This window comes from Phyllostomus hastatus, unplaced genomic scaffold (genome assembly GCF_019186645.2).
Source record: "Phyllostomus hastatus isolate PE091 unplaced genomic scaffold, TTU_PhHast_1.1 phas_contig_37, whole genome shotgun sequence".
NCBI lineage: Eukaryota > Metazoa > Chordata > Mammalia > Chiroptera > Phyllostomidae > Phyllostomus > Phyllostomus hastatus.
Window position 1 is genome coordinate 4,853,291 of NW_025333867.1, and position 23,303 is coordinate 4,876,593.

Below are 23,303 nucleotides of genomic sequence, written 5' to 3' on the forward strand. Positions count from 1 at the left end.
TATCTAAGAAAAAAGAGATGATCAAATATATGATCAGTAAACTGACAACAAACTCAGAACTATTAACAACTGAATCTAAAAAATAAAAACAAAAATAAACTAAGCAAACAACCAGAATAGGAATAGAATCATAGGTTTGGGTATCACTTGGAGGGTTATCAGCTGGAAGGGGAAAGGGGGAGAAAAGAGGAAATGGTGCAGGGATCAAGAAGCATAATTGGTAGGAATAAAGCAGGCAGGGGGATGTTAAGAACAGTATAGGAAAGGGAGAAGCCAAAGAACTTACATGCACAACCCATGGACATGAACTCAGGGGGGGACTCCTGGAGGAAAGGGGGGTACTGGGTGGAGGGGGGCAAAGGGAAAAAACTGGGACAACTGTAACTACATAATCAATAAAATATACTTAAAAAAGAAGCAAAAAATATGTAAGAAAAATGATGACAATTTTATTTTATAATTTAAGAATCAATTATTTCCTTTCAATTAAAAAATCTAAATGATTAAGTCTTTTAGCACCTCTTTGATAAATAGTAGCAAAATTTCCTTGTGATATATACCTACAGGATGCAGCGTGAGGACTCCTTTGACTATATTGTCTATGCTTCACAGGAAACTTAAAGCATGTTTTCTGTAAATAATATTTTGAAATTATCAGAAAAAGTCCTAAGTTTTAGTTTATGTAAAGCTTTACTCAATCTTCACTTCCCTCTTTATAACAAAATGCTATCAATGCATTCTTTAAAAAAAATCACAGAATAATTTTTATTTATAATGAAGTTATTCTCTCTAGACTTTAAATCAGTTCACTCTTATAACAGAGAATCAATTTAAATAACACCACCAAAATGGAACAAAGACCAACAAATCTGCTATTACATATCAATCTCTGTGATATGTCATGACAATAGCTAATTAGTTTTATAGCATGGTCCACTTCTGGTTAAATTCTCAATAAACTATAATAATTACAGTCCTTTATATTGATACCGTTCTAAGGTGTGACAGACATTGCTCTCCTGACTGCTTCAGATGTCAAAAAGTCAAACAACGCTCTGAAGAAAGGGCTGACTTCATGGGTAATCCAGTTACAAATGGAGAGCATGCTGTCAGATCCTTTGGTGTTTATAATAATCCCTTTGGAAAGTCAATTGGTAATTGGTCCCTTAGAATTCTATGTTAAACAGCAGGAGTCACCACCTATACAGTCTGTGCCAACGTCCTTGACTTTTTTACTTCCACTGTTTTGTTTATCAGGTCATATAATGATGGCAGTCTTATTTTATCCATATTTTTGCTGTAAACATTGAGAAATATACCAAGGACAACCAACAAACCAGACCATATGTACCTAAGAGAAAGAGATATAAAAAAAATTAACATTAAGGTAACAATTCATTATTAGCCACAGAATTTGGTGATGAGTTCACAAAAACTATGCTATGCAATAAAATACAATTCTGCAATGGGAAGCCTACAGTAACAGTGCTAAAACAAAAATCATAGTTTTATATCAGATTAGAGAAAATTTTATATCTTAGAAATAAGATATTTTACAAAATACTAAATGTAATTCATTTAAATTTTGAGAATAGAAAATTCAAAGTCCAACTCCTACCAAAAGTCTTAAGTAAAAGTGCTGGATTGGTAAACCTGCCAATGGCCATCTTGCAAATACAATACAGCCATCTGACTAGTTATCCCAGTTGGGTAGAATAAATAGCAATAAAAAGGGGACACATCCAGAGAAAAGGGAATTGGCTAAGATTACTATAATGTATACCTACCACATTCAGACTGGGAAACCAACATACAGAAAATAAATAATACATGGATGGCAAATTATATTGTGGTTACCTTTAGTTTTATACATTGATAATTTCTAGGTTTGAATCTTCTCAATTCCTAATAACCAATATAAGTTTAAATAATGCTCATTTTGAATAAATCTTGATGGTAAAGAAAACAGTAAGGGCCACAAACTAAGTCATTAGGGCACAGCTGATAGAATACTTCACCTCACTGCTTTGTGAGAAAAGGAAGCAAATAAACCATCAATTTTAATATATATATATGAATCCCATGTATATCTCTCTCACACACACACACACACACACACACACACACACACATATACACTCTCCAGAAAGTATCCAGCCATGTAAATATAAAAAAGACATTTTTTGAAGATACAAGAAACTTTGTACACAGGACAATGATGCCTTAATCCCCTTCAAAGTAGGCACCTTGGACCTCACACAGTTTTCCAATCAGCTGCCTGTGGTATTTTCCTGAAGCTCATTGAAGGTTTAAAAATCTCTTTCTGTTCAAAGGTGATTTTAATTTTCAGAAAAGCCAGAAATTGCAGGGCATCAAATCTGGACTATAGGGAGGCTAAGTCACCTTGGTGATTTGATGTTTCATCAAAAAACTCTGCACAAGACGTGACACCTGAGGGTGTGCTGTGATGATGAAGCTGCCAATCACAGTTACCCATAGCTGTGGCCTTCTGAATCATCTGAATAGTTTCTGTGGAGGAATGTTCAAACTTGATGCTAAATTTAATGCAGATTTGTTGCTCTACTCTCTCAGTCATTTTGAATGTGATGGCCACACAGTACACATGCTTACTCAATGGCGTCTACTGTCCCCACTGACTAGTACAGGCAGTTGTCACTGTTCACACATGTGCATTCCAGTCCACTCCCCGTAGCTGCCAGGTTACACTGATGTCATGCAAACTGTTCTTATTATATTAACAATCGCTGGACTTTTTCCGGAGAGACCTCATATATACATATAATAATATATAACTATATAAATATTTATATAAAATTTATGTATTTTATATATAAATATATTTGCACTAGGGCAAGGGGGAATGAATCCCTTACTCTTAACACATAATTCACATTCATTTATATTGCCAACAGGATCACATTTGCCCTGGGATTCTGGTTAGACAGCTTAAGTGTACAAAATAATTTTTTCAAAATAATTAACATATTTCTGAAGCAGTAGAAGACATATCAATAAACTAGCGGTAGAGATGAAAAATATGCTTTATAAAGAATTAAGGATATTTAATAGGAAAATGAAACAAAGTATCTAAAAGCTGAGAAACTTGTTGAATTCAAATATACTTACTGAAATGTGAATGGTTTAGCAAAGAATATAAATGAAAGTACAATGGTCATTGCCTTTCTTCCTGTTGTCACTGTAGGGAAAAAAAGGTTGGTTTAGAATGTGTCTACTGTCCCAGAAATATTTTGGAAATCATTCATTCACAGATATTTACCAAGCCTGCTATGTGCCCGGATCTATTTGAGGTACAAGTCAAAACACAAACAGCTCACTGTTGCTGCTACTATGGGATTTACAATCTAGTAGGGGGACAGACATTAAATACTACAGTAAATGTTAAAGCACAACTGTAACAAATACTCAACTACATAGGGAGGAGCGTTATCCCTCAAAGAGACTTAGTTTTGTAGGAAAGAAATGCTTTCTAAAAGAAGACATGATTAGGAGGAGCAAGCAACCTAGTGTCTTAATAGTGATCACCTTTGGATAAGACTATGAGCAATCCTTATAATCCTTTGTCTGTATTAACTTTTGCTTTTGCTTGTCCTTTAAGTTATTACCTCAAAGTCTACTGTAAGGCCTGAAACCTTCCTCCCTTGTCTTACCAAATAGAGATGAAAACTGCTATCTCCATTATAGGTTTTCCCTCATTTTGCATTATCAGTTGCTATCTTGGCACTAGACTGTGTGCTTTTCTTAGTTCCTTGTCTTATTCATCCCTACATCCCCAGACTCTGTAGTTCCTAGCACTTACTGTTCAATATGTGAATGAATGAATACCAAATGAATAAACTGTTTTGGAAACGTGTCAGAGCTTGATTTCCCAAATCTGTCTTTCCTTTTACTTTAATAAAAGGACCCCTATTTTTAATTGGCTATGCTTTCTAGCCTCTCCTACAGCTAGGCATGATCATGGATTAGGTTTTGCCAAAAAAGTGTGAGGGTAAGTACTATTTCTAGGAAGCTTCCATAAATAGAAAGGCATGTGTTTCATTTTCTCTCCATCTCACTGCCTGGAACAGGCAGAGCATGCAGAAGGAGCCTGGATTCCTAATGAGCATGGAGACACCACACCAGCTTGAGAGGCAGTACAGCACAAGGAGTGACAGCACAGGTCTAGTGTCACACTGACTTAGGTGGAATCCTGACTCTGCAACTTATGAGCTGCTTGACTATTGGGTAAGCCACTTAAGCTCCCTAGGCCTTAGTTTACCCATTTGTAAAATAGAAAAATAATAGTGAGTGCTAAGATAATTTCAAAGTTAAGATAAGTGATATATATAATACCTAAAATAGTGTTTGGTACACAATAAAGGCTATGTATGTATTAGCTATAATTATTATTACCACCTCTGGATTTCTTTTTATGAGAGAGAAATAAACTGACCTGCACCTTTAAGACAAGGACTGCATCTCACATTTCTTCATACAGGGCCCAACTGATGCATACCAATTGACCTAAGAACTTTTTAAACAGTTAATATCTTACAGGCAAAATTAAAGCCCAAGCTAAGTATATGAATTTGCAATCTTTCTTGAGAGCATGAGATGAATTGAAAGATTAGTGATATGGTCTACTCTACAATCAAATTCCCTCTATTTACCATTTGGGATGTAAACTTTAAAAAGGAGAGTCATACCTGAGCAAATAAAGGGAAAATTTAAAAAGCAAATATACTTTTACAAAGAGAGGTATTTGTTCATTTGTTTAATTTACTCTGTGGTATTAAAGTATTCCCTAAAACCACAGAAAATTCAAATGATATAAATGGCTAATATATATGCATAATGGATGCAAATTATGCAGATCTCTAGTGGAAATGATCAAGTTCAAACAATCAAGACACAAAAGAGAGAAATGAAGACCAGAGAAGAGGAGAGACTTACTCTCCAGGTCACAAGTCATTAACCATCAGAACTGGGGCTGGGTTCCACCTCCTCTGACGCAGCAAGCCACAGCTCTCCCACCCTCTCCACACGGGAGACATCAAGAGCACTGGTTGCTCGTACTGCTCATTTGGCAAACACCACAATGTAGCACAGGGAGTCATCCATTGCCCTCATTAGGCCTCACCTGTGGCCCCTCATCTGTTCCCCTCACTCCTCCAAAGCAGAACAAATACAAATTCCATTCCTCTGATGTGCGAGGAAAGTCCCCACACAGGGCAAGTGCCTAATAATTATTAGTGAAAAGAGATGCTCATCTGATGTCCTGGAAAGTGTACAAAAGGAAGGTCCAAAATACATCTGTCATACTTTTAAGTTCAACAAAACTGGAATTTTCAGTTATAAAAAGTATACAAAGGTACTGTTTTTCTATGAAAATATTCATCCCATTATACTTTTTAATAAAAAGTTCTTTTAATGTATTTAAAAGTTGCTATTTAGATCAATGTATATATTTGATTTTAAAATTAAACCTTCAAATAATAATTAAGATTAAACATTTTTCTTTAGAATTTTAAAGAAATATCATAAGCCCAGAAATAAATTGGTGAACTATGACAATTTTCTAACAAAGAATAGATGCTGCCCTTATCTTTTGGTAAAGAGCATCAGAGAAAATTTAAGTGCTTAGTTCATAATCTAAGCAAGTATATCATTCCTACCTGTTACAGCAAGAAGTGCGCCAAAAATCTTAATCAAAGCCAGAACAAAGGAGATTCCAAAATACCCAGTGAGGGAAAAAAGAAAAGCATAACCGTAGGTTCGAATTAGATTCTGCAACATATGAAAAAGTCTGTTAGAAAAGTGGAAAACAAACCCTAAGGTATTACAAATGAAATCAAACCACAGATTTTAATCAACTTCTTGAGTAATAATAAGCCATTCAACAATGCAGTCAAGGAAAGATTCTTATTTAGTTCTGATTTAATGGAAAAATAATGATGGAATTTAAAATCTACAATTTTTACATCATGAATAGCTTAAACATTAACTTAGAGGGTAGAGCAAGGATAAAGTAAATTTAAATATAAATCATTTCATTTATGAAATAATTTCTGATCTGCATCTAAAGGAATTATCAAATTATGTAAAAATAGTCTTTAACAAGGGGAATTAGAAATACAGAGGAAACTATTTAATGGAAGCTGTTTATTTTTTAAAAATGCCATTAGTGTTTACCTTTGAACAAAATGTTACTGCAGGACCTAATCCACTAGTGCATGTCAATCCCAATAAAATGTATACAAAACCGATTGAATACGAATATAATACCTAGAGTAGATAAAAATAAAGAGGAAAAAAGTGACATCAAACCAAAGGTAAAAAATAAAGGATTTCAACATATGGCTCAATTAACCTAGTCAATTAAATTTGAGTAGCATCATAGTTTCAATATGGCTTAACTTTCTGCAAATAATGGTTGAGCCTAACTGTTCTAAGTCTATGCATTATTTTATCTGCAACATAACACAGCAGTACCGATCCTTCTGGTTACAAAATTATTCATTTTTTCCTGGCTTAATTACTGAATTCAAACTAGCTTTTAATATTGGCATTCTAAAAATGTCAACAAAACAAAAAAATTTTATAGCTACTTATTAAACACAAAAACCCAAACATTAAGTTTGCGAAGACATTAAAATATAACAAAGATAAGCAGTATATTGCATATTTATTGGTTAATTTACCAGTTTTCCCACTGATCTTTCTATTCCAGTTTGTTACACTTATAAGCAAAATCAGAATCAAACTTCAATACATGCTATATTTCAAGTACTGTGCTAATAATTGCTCTACATGGATTATTCCATTTATTTCTAAAAGCCAACCTAGGCATAAGTACTTTTAATCATCATTTCCCAATTTTAAGATGAAGAAACTAAAACAGAGAGATACTGTCATTTGCCCCAAATAACAGAGCTAGTACAGGTAGGATATGAACTGGAGCTATCTTAGACCAGAGCCTATTGTCTAACCACTGTACTACATCAATTTTCTAATTACCTACATTTCCTTAATTCTTTTATTTTTACCTTATCTAGGACGAGTGGTGATGATGTTCAAGAAAACTCTGACCTAGATGAAAGTTCCTATGTTCCTAGGGACTCCTTAGAGTATCCCTACTCTATTGACCAAAAAACCAGCAAAGCCAGTCCTATATATCCTTAATGCAGTCTGCTCTACCTGTCTAGCAAGATGGCTGGTTATAAAATTAATGTAAACACACACAATAACTTTCCTATATAAAAATACCAATCAGAAGATACATTGGAAGAAAAGGCATTATTTGCTGTAACTATGGCAAAAAGATGAAATACCTAAGAATAAATTCAAAAGAAATATATTGGATTTATATGAAGAAAATTTTAAAATCTAAGGGACATTTTAAAAAGAACACTTGAATAAAAGGAAAGTCATACCTTATTCTTGGATTGAAAGAATCAAGGGTATAGATGCCATTCTCCCTAATTTAATTTATAATTCAATGTCATACCAATCACAATACCAATGGGATTCTAGTTTATTTGGGGATATGAACACCCAAGAATAACTACTGGTAGTAACATTCTGAAAAACAAAAGGAACAATGGTGGCTAGTCCTAATAGATGATAAATGTATGATAAAGTTGCTGTCATCATATGGTTTTGGTGCAGAAATAAATTCAAAAGAACACAATTCTGGACCTTCGTTAAAATATGAAGTAATAGGAAGGAAATCATAAAAGCAAAAGGCAACATAGATAAAATTCTGAAATCTTAGTGTCAGGAAAGCCCTTTTTAATCATAATATACAGCAGAAATGTGAAGGAGAAGATAAACTGGACCACATAAAAACTACCAACTTCTAAGTGGAAAATAATAACCAAATACAAAGACAGGGGAAATGATGTATCAAAGGATTTTTATATGTAAAAAATATAAATCACTGGTGAAAAATTTATGAAGTACTATACCATAAGCTACCAGCAGTGGTAGTAGCATTTTTACTTTCTTATGTTTGAATGCATTACTTTTATGAAAATAGTGAAAAACTAGTTTAAAAATGCTATCAATGCAAGTCAATACCATAACTATTTAATAAAGTTATCACCATTTTGTATCTGTCTGATGTGAAGGAAAAAACGCTAGACTGTTTACCATTTCTGAATTAGAAGCGTTGTGCAGTTTCATAGCCTTCTCCTGCACATTTCCAATGACAGCATCTGCGCACAGTGCCAGGGAAATAAGGATCACACCTTCAAGAAGGCACAGGAAAAAACAACTTCTTTATTTCAGCACATGAATGAGAATCAAGATTTGTCAGATATGATTGGGCTAAAAAAACAAAAGCAGATCTTAATCACATTTGTTGCATAAAGCTGAGTATTTTTATCTACAGCCACTTGTAACAGGCACATAGGTCACATAGGTGATGTTATTTTTTAAAAAGCTAACTGAATAAACTACATTAATGCTGTCACCATTATTGTTTCACTGTCCTGTTAAATAATAGTTCTGCATTTAAACTAGATTATATGTTTGAGAAGAATACTGTATTAAGTACATATAGGAGACATTCTCAGAAGATTTATTGGGATTGGTAGTTAGTTACTTAAAAATCAGATGAAGAGGGGAACCATAAAAAAATTACCTTTATTTTTTAAATGTTTAATTTAAAACACATAAACATGCATACAACTATTAAGGTATTTTCTTTCAATGAGGGTCCTAACTAAAATTCTGTACTTTCTCTTTTGTTTAACCCTCTCATGAAACACACTCTCTCTGATTTCCAAGTTGTTTGGTTGAAAAGTACTGTGTGTATTATATATATGTATAATATATATATGTATATATGTATTTCACGAACCTCAGAAATAAAAAGTATACCACAAACTCAGGAACTTCTGAAACAATCAGGGTACAGAAACCTTTCATATTTTTATGATACCCCTCAATTTTTATAGTTCTTCCATCCTCCCATAATTCAATAGTGATTTTATTGACTTGTCAACTAAATGGTTTCAATTAACTTAGTTTTTATAGAAACAATTCTTTCTTCAAATTCAGTTTTGGATAATTAAATATTTAATTATTATGTAGTTAAAACAACAGGTACAACTGGCATAAACAAATCCAGAGATCAACACACTCATACAAACATGCACATCTCTAGAGAGGCAGGTGCTTAACTGCGAGTGTTTAGGACCCCGATCACCAGTCATGGTGCTTTACAGAAAGAATACAGAGCAGCCTTGGTTACATCTGTGAGTCTGAGGAAATTTAAAGGAATTTTCTTTTTACTTTTTCAAATAAAAAGAATCAAAGCTAACAGAAAATATATGTACTCATATATGCACTTATCTCAGAATTTTCAAGTTTTCATACTTTTCCAACTCGACTCATTATCACCTAACTTGGGTATTATCTAATCATGCATTTTTATTCACCAAACTTGATTCTGAATGCTCTTTTACTTATTTCAAATATCAATCTGTCCTCAAAAGAAAAAGACATGTTATTACTGAAGATCTGAAAACAATGGCCTCGCTCCTACAAGGCCATTCAAAGATGTTCCAAAACTGCTCCGAACAATGGCAACAACATGAAATACTTTTATGAAAATACCTTAATTGTATACTAAGGGGAATATTTTACAGTGAACATTTATTCAAATGAGTAAATCTGATACACTCCTCTATACATTCAAAGTTGTATTTATATCTGTCTCAACCATTGTAATAGTTGATCTAATCTCCTTTAGATAATAACTCTTACAGATCAGGGATTGTGATAAGTGCTCATCAACTATTCTCAGTAAGAAATTATGGTTGGGTTCCAGTATCTCCATGAACTAAGAAAGGGTTAGCACTTCAGAACCACCTCTTTCCATCACCTCACCCGACCAAGTACATTTGCTTTCACACCCATTATTTCATCGTCTTACTCTATCCTCTCACTACCTGGGTATGAGGCAAACTGTCACCATTATTTCTGGGTAAGTGAAGCACAAAGGTATCCAGCAATTTAGCCACAATTACATTGTTAAGTGATTCAAACAGAATTTGAAGCCATGTCTCTGATAGCAAATTCTGTGCCTTGTCTAAAACGGCATTTTCATTAAGAGTCAATTTTCCTAGTTTTCAAGTATAAACTTTTTAAATTTCTGGACATGAAAACGGTTTTTGAAAAATCTAAACCATGTATGAAACAACTGCAACTTTAAGCTTTCTTAGAGTAAGACTCATTAAAGTAAGGACCTCTTGCACTCCGAGTGGTCCAAGTTGAAAGAATGGGTGTAAGAGGTTCTACCAGATCTAGTTCTTAAAAGGATGCTCCAAGGGGCTGAAATAGTTGTATTTAAATCCCTTAACTTGGCCTGGTTAACCAATTAGTAAGAAAGGTTGACTAACAGTAGTAAGAACAGTGAAGCTGATGTATATGATTTTCTTCATTATTTAATACTTTTCTCTCACGAATAATTATACTTACTATATTTTGTAATATATATTAAGTATGTCCAGAAAGTATCCAGCCACATACTATGACAAACAGAAACCTTCACTGAAGAAGAAACAAGAAACAAGAAACTTTGTACACAGGACAATGACACCTCAGTCCCCTCAGAGTAGGCACCTTGGGACCTCACACAGTTCTTCAATCAGCTGCCCTGCAGTATTTTTCTGAATCTCATTGAAGCTCTAAAATCTCTTTCCTTTCAAAGGTTATTTTAGTTTTCAACAAAGCTATAAGTCCCAGGACACCATATCTGTACTGTAGGGGGGCTGAGTCACCTGGGTGATTTGATGTTTCACCAAAAACTCTGCACAAGACGTGATGCATGAGGGTATGTTGTTGTGATGAAGCTGCCAATTACCAGTTACCCACAGCTGGGACCTTCTGAATCATCCGAATAGTTTCTTTCCATGGAGAAATATTCAATCAAGCTTAACGTAAAATTTGATACAGATTTGTTGCTCTACTCATTCAAATGTGATGGCCACACAGTACACATGCTCACTCAGTGGCATTTACTGCCCTCACTGACTAGTACAGGGAAGTAGTCATTGTTCAGGCATGCACATTCCAGTCCACTCTCCCTAAATGTATTTATTTTTTTTAATTTTAGAGAGAGGAAAAGGGGAGAGAGAGACACACCCACACACATATCAGTTAGTTGCCTCCCATATGCACCCTGACCTATGTGATTAAACCCACAATCTAGTTAGGTGCCCTGACCAGGATTGAAGCCACAACCTTTTGGTATATGGCACAGGGATAATGCTCCAACCAACTGAGCCAGGGCAAAGACCCAGATATTTTTTCAATACCTTGTTCTGTTTTGGCAGGGTAGGAGATGAGATGATACTAAAATAATTTTATGAGTAAAGCTCAACAGTGACAATATGTATACATAAATAATTTCTCCATAAAGTCTTCAGAATGAAAACAAAATTCCAACAAGTATTTTTTATTCTTATTTATTTCCAAACATACTATAAAACCAATATACTTTTGAAAAAAACCCCCTAAATTTAAATTACAAAATTCCACATGGCACACTATTTATGGTGGAAAATTTAAGCATGTTAAGGTTATAACCATATTAATATAGCACAGCATATCTATCTTTCTTTAGCTAAAGCAATGACAAGTAAATGCGCGAGTTCCCATGAAGAAAATGAGAATACAAAATTACTGTGATTCTCCTATAATTCATGTATATATTTTCAATTCACCTCATAAGAAACTGATCTACCATGTATGTGGTAACAGAAAATTTTGACTGAGCAAACAGCTTTCTGTCATGTCAGAATACATAAATAGTAAAAACAATTGTTTCATTTCCAGAGTTTTCATATTTTCACTACAATAATCTTATGAGTAAAACTCCATAGTTAAGAATGATAATATGTATACATAAACAATTTCTGTTAAATCTGTAAAACAGAAACAAGATTCCAACCTACATTTTTTTTTCTTACTTCTAAACATACTATCGCATCTATTCTGCTTGTGAAAAAAATCTAAAATTAATGTACAAATTCCACATGGGACACTATTTATGATGGAAAGCTTTATGTTAGATATGAGAATTATAGATGTCACACCATCAATTAAAATCCTTATGAAACTGTAAACCAAACTGCCTACAAAATCTTGGAAGACAATAAAATTCCTTACCTGTCACGTTGAAGTTGGGCGCAATTGTGCTGTCAGCGAGGGTAAACCATATCAGACCAAGGCTCATACACACTGCGGCAGACACATCTGCAACATTGTAACGCTTGCCTGTGCAATACAAACGTGCAGTCAACCTCACAATGGAAAGAGCCACTCAAGGTAGTTTTAGATCTATGTGTTTAACCAAGTAGATCAGGGGTCTGCTTTTTATATCTCATGTCAAAATATATGAAGAACACTGATTCTGAAAATTAAACTGTTAGTGAGCACCGTGTCCTTATATATTAGATATGAGATTCCATTTTATCTGGTATGCTGGTGAATAAATATGAACATTTAAAAAGTTAGTGGAAATGAATGCTTTTTTCTTTATAAATAAGGCTATGAATTTTCTTATGGTTTATAAGTTTATAAAGTAACCAGAGTAATTATTCAGTCTATATTATAACTGTTTAAGTTTGCAAATACCATGAAATTGCATATCAATGAACTTCTAGGTTAGTGAGGATTAACTATTTTAATATATCCACGTTAAATAACAAAACCATGTAGTGTAACTTTTTGGAAGGATTGTAAGGGAATATATATACCCAGTTAGTTATGATATTAAATGTGATGTTTAATAGGGATTGAGATAATTAGTTTTTTCTATGTAAAATAGTTAAGAGACATACTTTCATTAAAAAGTTTTTTTTGAGAAGGCATCTTAAGCATAAAATGAAGCCTGGCTGTATAAGAACATCAGTGATGTAGAAACAATGATCAAAACATGACTTCCTCATGACATTTATACAAACAACAACTTATTCTGCTGCTTGTTGCTACCATTGCCTCCTCTTCCACTGCTCTTTCAACACAGCCTGTAACTTTGTTGGAGTGCTAAGAAATCAATAAGCCAGCAGAACTGGTGAAAAAGCAGTGCTGTTCAGGTTAAGCTTCACTTCAGTGTAAGAACTGTCCATTTGCATAATGGAAGTAAAGAGCACTCTGAGCCCTGAAGAGTACAAGAATAAAAGGGCTGAAGGAAGGAGCTTTCCAGGCACTTAGGTACTTCTGAGCTAGGCCCTCAATATGTGATTACAGTATTTCTGGGAATGTAAGTAGATTCCAGATTAAAAGATAAAGCAAAATACCATTTTTATTTTACCTGACTTCAAATCATTGATTTCAGATATTAAGGTAGACCACAAGTATTACTATTTTTATAATACCTTATTTTTATATCACTCAGAATTGATACAATATTTAGAATGTTCATTAAATTAACCAAAGTTTAATATTTTTCCTAATGCTAGATGCTATAACATATCCTACTAGTTTCAAATGGTATGAAAATATATCATTACTGTACCTTGAATAAAAACTCCTCCTAGCATAACAGGAATCAACTTGCAGCACTTGAAGATGACTTGGGTAGGGTAATTCAGGTAGCCCAAGGAAGTATTTGATAACCCCATAGTACCCACAGTTAGAAAAGCTATTACCATGTAGGTTTTTCCTGGTATTCTGTAAAAGACAATTTTAAAATCTTCATTTTGGGACCCAATTCATACTTGTTAGATAATGTATTTACAATGTGTAAATATCTACTTACTCTTTTTATTTATTTAATGTTTCTAGAAATATTGGTAAAAATATCACTAAAGTTTTAACACTCTAGTTATATAAATTAACGGCACTAAAAATAACAACTCACCCTTATTTAATCAATCTTAAGTGAGAACTCCTGTGTGAAAAAGTGGTATACAAGAATCACATAGATTCTTACTGTACGGAGAAGGCATAAAAACTATCTTGACTAAATTTAGAAAAAATATTTAAAATAATTGGTTTCTATAATGGTAAAAGGTACCTTAACAAAATTTTAACTTCTAAATTGTTCTGTTTCTTGATATTTCCATCTAGCATTAGGAAAAATACATTCACCCATTCTGCTAGAGTAAACTGGGCAGAATTTCTCTAGAAAATGTACATATTTAAAATTCTGGACATAATCTTTATTAGCACCTCTTATGATTCATCTCCAACTCTGTATTCTGTGAAATCAACTTTCTGATGAGGAATCTGACTCTTTTTTTTATGATCCAGAATAATGAGTTCTTTTAGGATTTAAGTTCGATCTGGATTTCCTAGAGGAAATTCCTCACTTGGACTCTTCAGAATTTTGAGCTATCATTGCGAGCATATGCTCACTTTGACTACATATTTAATGGTTGGAAAGAATAATCTTGTACATTGGTGTGACTAACACAGGAAGCACTACTCACATCATTACATTATATTGCCTCCTAGATCTAGTACCTATTTTGGGCTTTGTGTTCATGTTTAAATCAAGGCAATAACATTTTTCTTATTTTTTATTATGGCTGGATACAAGGCAAAAATAATTTACTGGAAAAATTCTATTAGAATACAACATTTACACTTACATTTCAATTTTGAGGCTTTTCCTACTTAACTACTAATGCAGTGGTCAACATTTAAAATCCATATGGAAATAATTTGGCATGCTGTATCCACCATTGTGCACAAACACTGACTTTCATGCTGTTTGTGCAGTTTAACCCTCAGTGAGGTATCATCAGGGAAGGAGGATAGCTCTGCTTCACTAGGTAAGAGAACATAGGCCAGAAAATAAAAATTCAAGCCAGAAAAATCAAAGGAATGATGATTAGAAAGCAGCATAGTATAGGTAGGAAAAAATAAAACAACAATAAGAAAAACCAAGCCTGCAACTCAGAAAACCTAAATTCAAAAGGATCCAACTTTGAGAGCAACTTGTTATATGATCTCATGAAATCCCAACACTCCTCTAGGTCTTTGTTTTCTCATTGGTAAATGAGGAAGTTAGAGTTCATCATCTTGCCCCTACAACTCTCAAGACTTCTATTTTTATTTAACACCCCAATTGCTTACCTCCCTAGATATAGTGGAAAAATTTTAATTTTAAAAAGCTCAGTCAAAACCAATTGGACAGATCTCCTTTATTACAAAGTCACATGAAGTAATTAATGAAGTTACAAGGCAATCTTTCTTGAAAAATAAGTAGTATATTCAGAGTGTTACACTTTACAATGTGCTTCACCACACTATCACATTTGATCCTCAAAATAAAACAGAGAATTTAAGAAACTTCCCTGAAATCTCAATAGAGCTAATGAGAGGCAATGCAAGACTCAAATGTTTTCTGCCTCTAAATCCTGTCCTCTTTCAAGTACACTGGTATTCACACAAACATAGAAAGAAAGACAAAAACTAAGCGAAGGTCTAAAGAGCAATGCCACTTAAATAAGTTCAGAGATGGGTATATACTCAGAAATAAATGATTAGGTGTATTTTCATTGTAACATACCTTTAAAGACTTTTTCTAAAGTAGTTTTGCATGTGCTTTGGAATAAAAAGTTTCAATTCATAATTGTATTCATTACACATCTATACATTCTTCTACTAAATCCCTTCACTTATGTTTAAATCCAACTGTATGGTTTAAAGGTTGGGATAAACAAACATGGCTTGGGGCCCCCACTCCATCTTATTTTGGTAGCTGAGAGGGAGGTGTATCTTTTTAAAATTTAACAATGAGGAGATAGTTTTTTCTCACTTTTCATTTAATAGAGATAGTATTAGAGTCTTTTACTTTAGAAGCAAAAGAGGTCCAGGAGTTTGCAATAGGTAATGAATCATACAATGAACCTGGGTTTGTTGTATACTAGTCTCGACAGATATATTTGATTATTTTCTATTCTATCACCTATGGCTAAGTCTTGTAGTTTCAGAGAATGAAAATAATGAAGATGATGTCTTCAGATTCAAACACTTTTAATATCACTGCTATAATAATTTATTGGCAATATACAGAGACTGAGAGGTAAAATTAGACCTGAGAAGAAACACTGGAGATAAAGATTTAAATATTTAAAATTTTATAGTTATCTTCATACAAACATCAAAAACATTTACGTAAGAAATAAAAGCTGTGAAAATGTTTTATTTTCACTCAGGGATTAAACATTTACATCAATGAAGACAGGCAGGGATTAAACATTTACATCAATATTAGAGCTTATTGCATTTTAAACTGTTCAATATATACCTGATTATTCACACATTAGGCTCTGATATGTCAGGATAATCACTTACATTTACCAAAAACTTATATTCAATTTCCTAAATACTATCTAATTATAATCAGAGGTAAGGTTTTACTGCATATTGTTCTATACGCCATTAAAAATACATGAAGGTATTTCTATAATCTAGATGGCCAATTTAAAATATACTGTCAAACAAGCTCCTTCAGTTTTGATAAAAAGAAATGTTATGAAATCTCTCTGATTACTGAGAATGCAATCTCAGCTACTAGACAGTACAGGTATGACAATGTTAAGTAAAATATATTTCACAAAAAAATTACTACAGATTTTAAAAACCACTATGGAAACAGGTATTGATATTTTATTTCACAGGTTTTCATATTTTTAATATAAAATATTATTGATATTTTAATGTAGCAGCATTGTAAATCTTTTAGTTACACTTATTTCAGTGACATTTATAAAATTCGCATGCACATCTGAATAGGTTATTTTAAGATGATATATTTAATACAAGTTGAGCCTAAATTATTTTTTTTATAACTTACACTTAGAGATAATTTTTTCAATGTGTAATGAAAATATCATATTTAATATTTTAATGAAATTGATTATACTGATAAAATGCTTGGGTATTAGATATGTTTTATTAATGGGAAATGTATATTTCATGTATAATATACTCTGTATACCCAAAAATCAGAACAAAAAATTTAACCACTACTAGTGAACTTAACTGTGAAAAAATAAAAACAAACATACCACATACCTTCTCCTTTTGTCTTGAATAAGCTGAAGTTCTATTAGGCCAAATATGGAGTAAAATGCAAATTGTACTAAAGTAAGGTACCAGCCATAGGACTTAAAACCCTCCACTGAAAATATTAATTCCTGTCAAAAGATACATGAATAGTGTTAATTTTAAGAGGCAGACCAATTTCCTCACAATAAATTCCTATAAACACAACACTGTTAAAAAACACTCAAATCACGAAACTTCTCAGGGGTATAATTAGAGAAGTTACGTGGCTTTCCCAAGGAACTGACACTAGATATCCAGGTACAAAAATCAGAAGAAAAGTTAAAAAGGTAAGGGATAGCTATGAAGCTACATTATTCTATGCTTTTTTTTTTTAAGACAAAAATTTAAAAAGTTGCCCTCAAAATGAGAAAGGTAGTTGATTCAAGAACTCATCTACTATTCAAAAAAGCTTATTTCATTATAAGTCTATTATCTCAGGCCTGCTTTTCTACATAACTATAATAATTTTAAATCAATTAAAAAAATTTTTTTTGGAATACTTGTACCACAGATTATATAAAACTTCTCTTTCTAGAGGAAGTGATTACTCCACCTAAACATAATGTCATACCATTAGGTAACATTTACATTAATTCTTAATAAGGCATTAAAGAGGAGTTCTAATAAAGTTATCTTGCTTACTTAAAAAAAAATCAAACTTTCCCCCATATATATATATATTCTAAGTGTATATATCTATATTGAGTATATACATATTCAATTGTATTTTAAATATTTTTTAAAAAGAGAATTATGTATGAATTTCTTTTCAAAGAAAAACTCAACACACCCTCTAAATAGACCCTGAACTAGATTTTGTACATTTAGGATATGCATAATTCCTCAAATTTAGACTTCATATTCAAGTACGTCTGCAAGTTTTTAGGATTTTTCTGGTTTATGAGCTATGAAACATGAAAGTAGTTTTATTAAATATTTTGGCATTCAGATTATATATATAGCTAACTTCATTACAAAACTCCAACCATTTTCTTCACACTATTTTAATAGGCAATTATATGTAAGTTAGTAGCAATGTAAGTTTTCGCAAAATGATAGTGATGTTACAAACACAATTATGGCGATTTATCTACTTTCAAAAGAAATTTTGTACATATTAGTTATAAATTAAAATCTCTGATCATTAATAAATAGAAATGATTTGATGAAATTCATTTGGTACATTTCTAATTCATTTTTCTTTGCAACAAACATTTTTCTTTGTTCCCAAGCTATTTGGTAAGAATGCTGTATTTCAACAACAAAAAATGTTTTTCTAACAAGAATTCTAAATTTACTTGATAAAATGTACTATTTTTTATTGTTATTCACTGACACCAGAAATTTTACACCATTTTCAAGTGGCAAAGTCAATTATTATTATAAATACTAAGATTTTTAATTCATGTTTTTTACACTAATACTCTTTATAGTATTTTTATAAGCTAAGGAATAGTCAAAAATCACCTTCTTTATTTATATTTAATTTTATATTTCATCTCTGTAAGATAATGGAAAAAAGTACAATGATTAAACTCACTCTGATTAATACTCAGAATACCAGAAATATCTGCATTTGAACAAAAATGTATCACTTTCCTTTCCTGGAATTATAAAAGGTTCTCTCATGTTAGGAAATTGAATTAAAAAAGGTAAAGTTGGTAAGAACTGAATATACTAATGAACTAACCATCAATAATATTAGTCCATTCAAACATTCTGTTTACACTACCTTGGATCCTCCCATCCAGACCACATCTTTGAAGGTCAGGAATCTCCTGCTGGTCAAATATATACATCTATGCCATAGTACAATGCAAACGTGAGATAAACTGTGGCAATGTTAGAAATGTTTTGTGCAGGTAAAAAAAAAATCTTACAAAACATAAGGTTCTGGCAAAGTTAGAAAAAGAAATGAACAAGAATGACAACACAAAAAAGGATGATTCAATGATAACAGAATTAAAGAGTCACCGGAAAAATACAAAACATCCTGGTATACTTTTCCAAAAAATGACCTGTTATTATTAAGCTGTAAGAATCAAGAATGTAATTGGGACAACTGTAACAGCATAAACAATAAAATATTTTTTAAATGAAAAAAAAAAGAAGAGATGAACTGGTTTTCATGCTGTCATTCAATTTTATTGAAGAATTATGTTCCAAAATAGCAATCAATACTTGAATTATTCACTTTTAAACAGTAATGTTTGTTATTATCTATACTTTGTTAAATATTTCATGTTTTTTCATAATTAATTTTTTAAGATTTTCTCGGCTTCCTTTCCCTTCCTTAAAATATTGAATCCTGAAACTGTGACCTCATTTTTCAGCACTTACTTTTAAAAAGCCCTTTTCTATTACTATACAGAAAACCTCATATTTGTGAAGAAACTGGTAACTTATAAAGGAAAACATCTTGAACAAACTATTAAGTGCTCTTATTGATCTTAACTGTTATAATTACTATAAACAAATAACTATTTTTTACCTGTAAATATCCATAAATGAGGTAAAATACAAAAACTCCAGCAACACATATGAAAAATTGAGTAACTTTGTTAAATCTGCTGAGATTTATGCCAAGTACTATAATGTCATCTATTGACTTGATGTGTGGTGACATTGTTTGGGTTTTGGATGGGACAGTTATAGAAATATATTTCCTGGAGTTGTTGAACTTGAGATCCATTGTTCTTATTTTGCCACATTCAGTGCTTCCAAAGTTATCTTTGGTTTCTTCTCCTTTGTTCAGTTTTTCTTTTGCTTGTTGAGCTAAGTCCTAAAGAAGGAAATAAGCAATTTAAGCAAAACATTTGAATCATAAAGTATAATGCTCCAAATAACATTTCAAATCACACTTTTAAAAGTATACAGTTAAGTGTCATTGTCTCTGGATATAAACATCTGAATTCCCTTATTTGAACTTCCAATCAACCAAAAACAATGTTAACTCTCCAATTTATCTTTACCTGATAAAGAGCAATACAGCATTAAATTAAGTATATACCATTCTCATTTCCACAGCAACAAACCAAAAGGCAAGCTTGTATTTATTTCATCAAAGAAGTAAATGTGCCTTTATGTTTTTATATGTGGTAAGGATATAATTTTTAAAGCCCACAATAGTTCGATATGTAACATCTTTAACAGTAATGTCAATTCTTATTTGCAGAAAAGCACCTATGCTCTTCTAAATTCTAAGACAAATGGAAAATATGTGCTAATGACATTTAAAAATAAAATCAAACAACTGTAAGTTATTTAAAAAGGTAGATTTATAAGACTAGAGAAAGGTAATATGTTTTAGCAATAGCATCTCTTAGGTAAAAGAACATGTTTTCTTTGGAGAAAATAATTTTAATTTAAAAAGTTTTGGGGGTGGTATTGTTCAATAGGTATAAAGTTTCAGTTTACCAAGATGAATACGCTCTAGAGAGCTGCTAAATAACAGTGTCTATAATTAAAAACACGGTATTGGGCACTTAAAAATATGCTCAGAGGGTAGATCTTATATTAAGTGTTCTTAACGACATAAACACACACAAAAGGGGACACAAAGCAACTTTTGGAGGTGATAGATATGTTTATTACCTTGATTATGGTGATGGTATCACAAATGCATGCATATATCCAAACTCAACAAATAGTACATATTAAATGTGCAGGTTTTTTTATATGTCAATTAAACCTTAATAAAGCTATTTAAAAACAAAACAAAAAATCTTTGGGACAGCAAAAAGCTGGGAAAGACATCATTTCTGTTAAGTCTGTAAAAAAAACCCATGAAGGCTCCATAGATGACTGTAAATTTCTCTCTGTATTTATACAGGGTGGGGCAAAAGTACCTTTACAGTGTTTGCATGGAAAATAATACAATAATTAATAAATAATAATACAAGAATAAACTTTGTGTTTCACCTATGCACAACTGTAAACTTAGAAATGTAAAATATTAAATGAAGGAGTCTATTATACTTTAGTAAACACTATTTAATTAATAGTATTGCTCATCTTTCTAATACTTTGCCACTTCTAACACATCTATTGGCAATCTTATGAGCCAAAGATCTATGCCAGACATATAGTTAAATCCTTCTGGCACTTTTGCTTCTTGGACATCTGTGGTAAAATATTGACATCTCGACTAAAATTTTCCACAAAGCATCTAAAATGAACACATGGAAGTAAATTCATTTCCTTTGCTTACTTAAGGCACCAGCATCAGAAAATCTGCTTTTTAAGGCCTTGCATTTAGAATGCAGTTTTATTAATCAGAACATCAGTGGTCCCATCATGTGACTGATGAAGGAAGACCCTGTGAATTCGGACACCCAATAACTGTGATCCTAAATGTTTTCCATATTCCTTCCATTTCAGACATTAATGAGATTACTAATCATCATCTAAAGAAATCAGGCCAATGTCCTTGTGGTGCAGGAAAAAAAATAATCATAAAGTTAAAATTAGTTTTCAAATTAAATGATCAACATTTTGCTTTATTTTAAAAGTTCACAGTTAACTCTTGAAACTAAGTACAAAAAATCCCCAGTTGTGAATCAGTGCCTGAGTCCTCTTACTACAGTCAACACACATATTTTACTTTAATAACATGAAGGAACAAATAACTGCTCAAAGTGAATTAAAAGAGTAGCTTTAGCACACAGTGAAATTTAAAAGTTATAAATAACTGGTGACAATGACCTACTGAAGTCAAAATTATTACAGTAAATTTATTAATCTAGTCACATATATAAAGTACAAAAAATTTAGCTAAATTGTTTTCAAATGCTGCTGTATCTTTCTTCCAATTCCCAAATAATCCCAATTCACTTAGGAAATGTTTATCCAAAAATCAATTCTCGACAAACACACACTTCTTAGCACACTACATCATCCGGTCTTCATTCGATATTTAAAAGAAAAATAAATTGGGGGAGAGAATTAAGCTGCAAAGATTGGACTAATCAGCATAACTTCTGTAAGAAGTTTATGACAAGAATTTAATAACCTGGTCAGTACAATCATTTAGCACTTCAAATCAAATGGACTGCAGATTTAAGGCAGAAACCACAAGAAGCTCTTAATTAAAATGCAGCCTTGGGGAAACCAGGCGACTGATATTTCTCCATAAGTCTAAGACGCCCCTGTAAGTGGCCGCAAGCCTACAAGTCCACTAACCCGGGCTGGAGCGAGTTCCGGCTAGTAGGGGACCCGAAAGGGGAAAAAGAAGTAGTTCCTCCCTGGAAACCATGACAACAGGTCTCCGTTCTTTAAAAAATGAAGTCACCCGTGTTCTCAATCCGACCTCATCCTCTCCCCGCACGCTCATCACGGATGAGGGGAAGGTTCTCTGGGGAGAGGGGATCTGGGTCCCAAACAAGGAGAAAGGCCCTGGCGGCGCGACCACTCCTGAGCCGGTGTGTCACCTGGAACGGTGACCCCAGGCTGGATGTCGCCAGCCAGAAGAAGCGTCTCCCCCTCCCCAGGTCCGTCGCTATCACCTCCAGCTTCTCCTCCTCTTCGCCTACTCCAGCCCTTTCCGCCACTGCTGCCACCTCCTTGTAAAGGACTTCTGTTTGCCGGCCCCGTCTGGGCCACTTCCGCCTATGTGTCACTGCGCGCCTGCGCAGCTCTACGATCCTGCGTCCTGCTAGGCCTCCAGCAGCTGGAGGCTGGGACCCGGTTTCCTCTCGCGCATGCGCTTTCTCCTTCGGCATGTGGGAAGAGTGCCGTGATGGTAAGACCAACAGTGCAGGACGGCACTTCTTTACTCACTAGAAATTGTGTGGGGACCGTGATCGCCGATAGGGTCGATGTTCTCATCCTTCGATCGGTGCTCCTCTCGTTCCTGGGTCCGAGCCAGGAGGGCTTCTGTAGCCTCTCTGTTGCCTTGCGACTCCCCGTGGGCAGTCCACGGAGAAGGAGACGTCCACATCAATGGCCCTGCACTGAAGTTTGACACTTCGGCCAAGTGAAGAAAGTTGAACCCAAATTTAGAAACCCTTGGGGTTCCCTCTTCCTTCTGCTTAATGATAATGAGTGGGCAAAGTCATCATACCTTTCTCTGCTTCCATGTCCTTTGCCTGACTTGCACCTGCTTTTTGGTGTAAGAGGACTGAAGCAACGCTTGGGTTGCCTCGGACGTTATAATTCTGCTTGTAGCTACCACACCCCGGGTCCTTGCAATGTAACAAGTGTTGCCCATGTTG

At 33.3% G+C, this 23,303-nt stretch overlaps 1 protein-coding gene across 3 annotated transcripts; it reads right to left on the reverse strand.

Annotated features, from left to right (window-relative positions):
* Positions 1-671: 671 nt before the first annotated feature.
* SLC35B3 (solute carrier family 35 member B3) lies at positions 672-22,721 on the reverse strand. Of its 3 annotated transcripts, none has more exons than XM_045841689.1 (10): positions 22,596-22,721; positions 19,583-19,873; positions 17,059-17,180; positions 13,547-13,701; positions 12,196-12,303; positions 8,170-8,267; positions 6,211-6,303; positions 5,694-5,805; positions 3,148-3,217; positions 672-1,351 (listed from the first exon to the last, which is right to left on the reverse strand). In XM_045841689.1, the coding sequence occupies exons 2-10, from the start codon at positions 19,781-19,783 to the stop codon at positions 1,201-1,203; spliced, it is 1,110 nt and encodes a 369-aa protein (XP_045697645.1). In that variant the 5' UTR covers positions 19,784-19,873; positions 22,596-22,721; the 3' UTR covers positions 672-1,200. The 3 variants fall into 3 exon arrangements, with proteins under 3 accessions (XP_045697645.1, XP_045697646.1, XP_045697644.1); XM_045841690.1 differs by having other exon boundaries at positions 22,521-22,680; XM_045841688.1 differs by lacking the exon at positions 22,596-22,721 and adding an exon at positions 22,273-22,457.
* Positions 22,722-23,303: the final 582 nt, after the last annotated feature.

Excerpts from the sequence above, each read along its gene's own strand:
- SLC35B3 (XM_045841689.1), bottom strand. The coding sequence starts at position 19,783 with ATGGATCTCAAGTTCAACAACTCCAGGAAATATATTTCTATAACTGTC. Across the intron at positions 8,268-12,195 it reads GCCCAACTTCAACGTGACAG|GTGTGATCCTTATTTCCCTG; the intron begins GTAAGGAATTTT and ends GCCTTCTTGAAG. Across the intron at positions 5,806-6,210 it reads CAGTAACATTTTGTTCAAAG|AATCTAATTCGAACCTACGG; the intron begins GTAAACACTAAT and ends CATATGTTGCAG.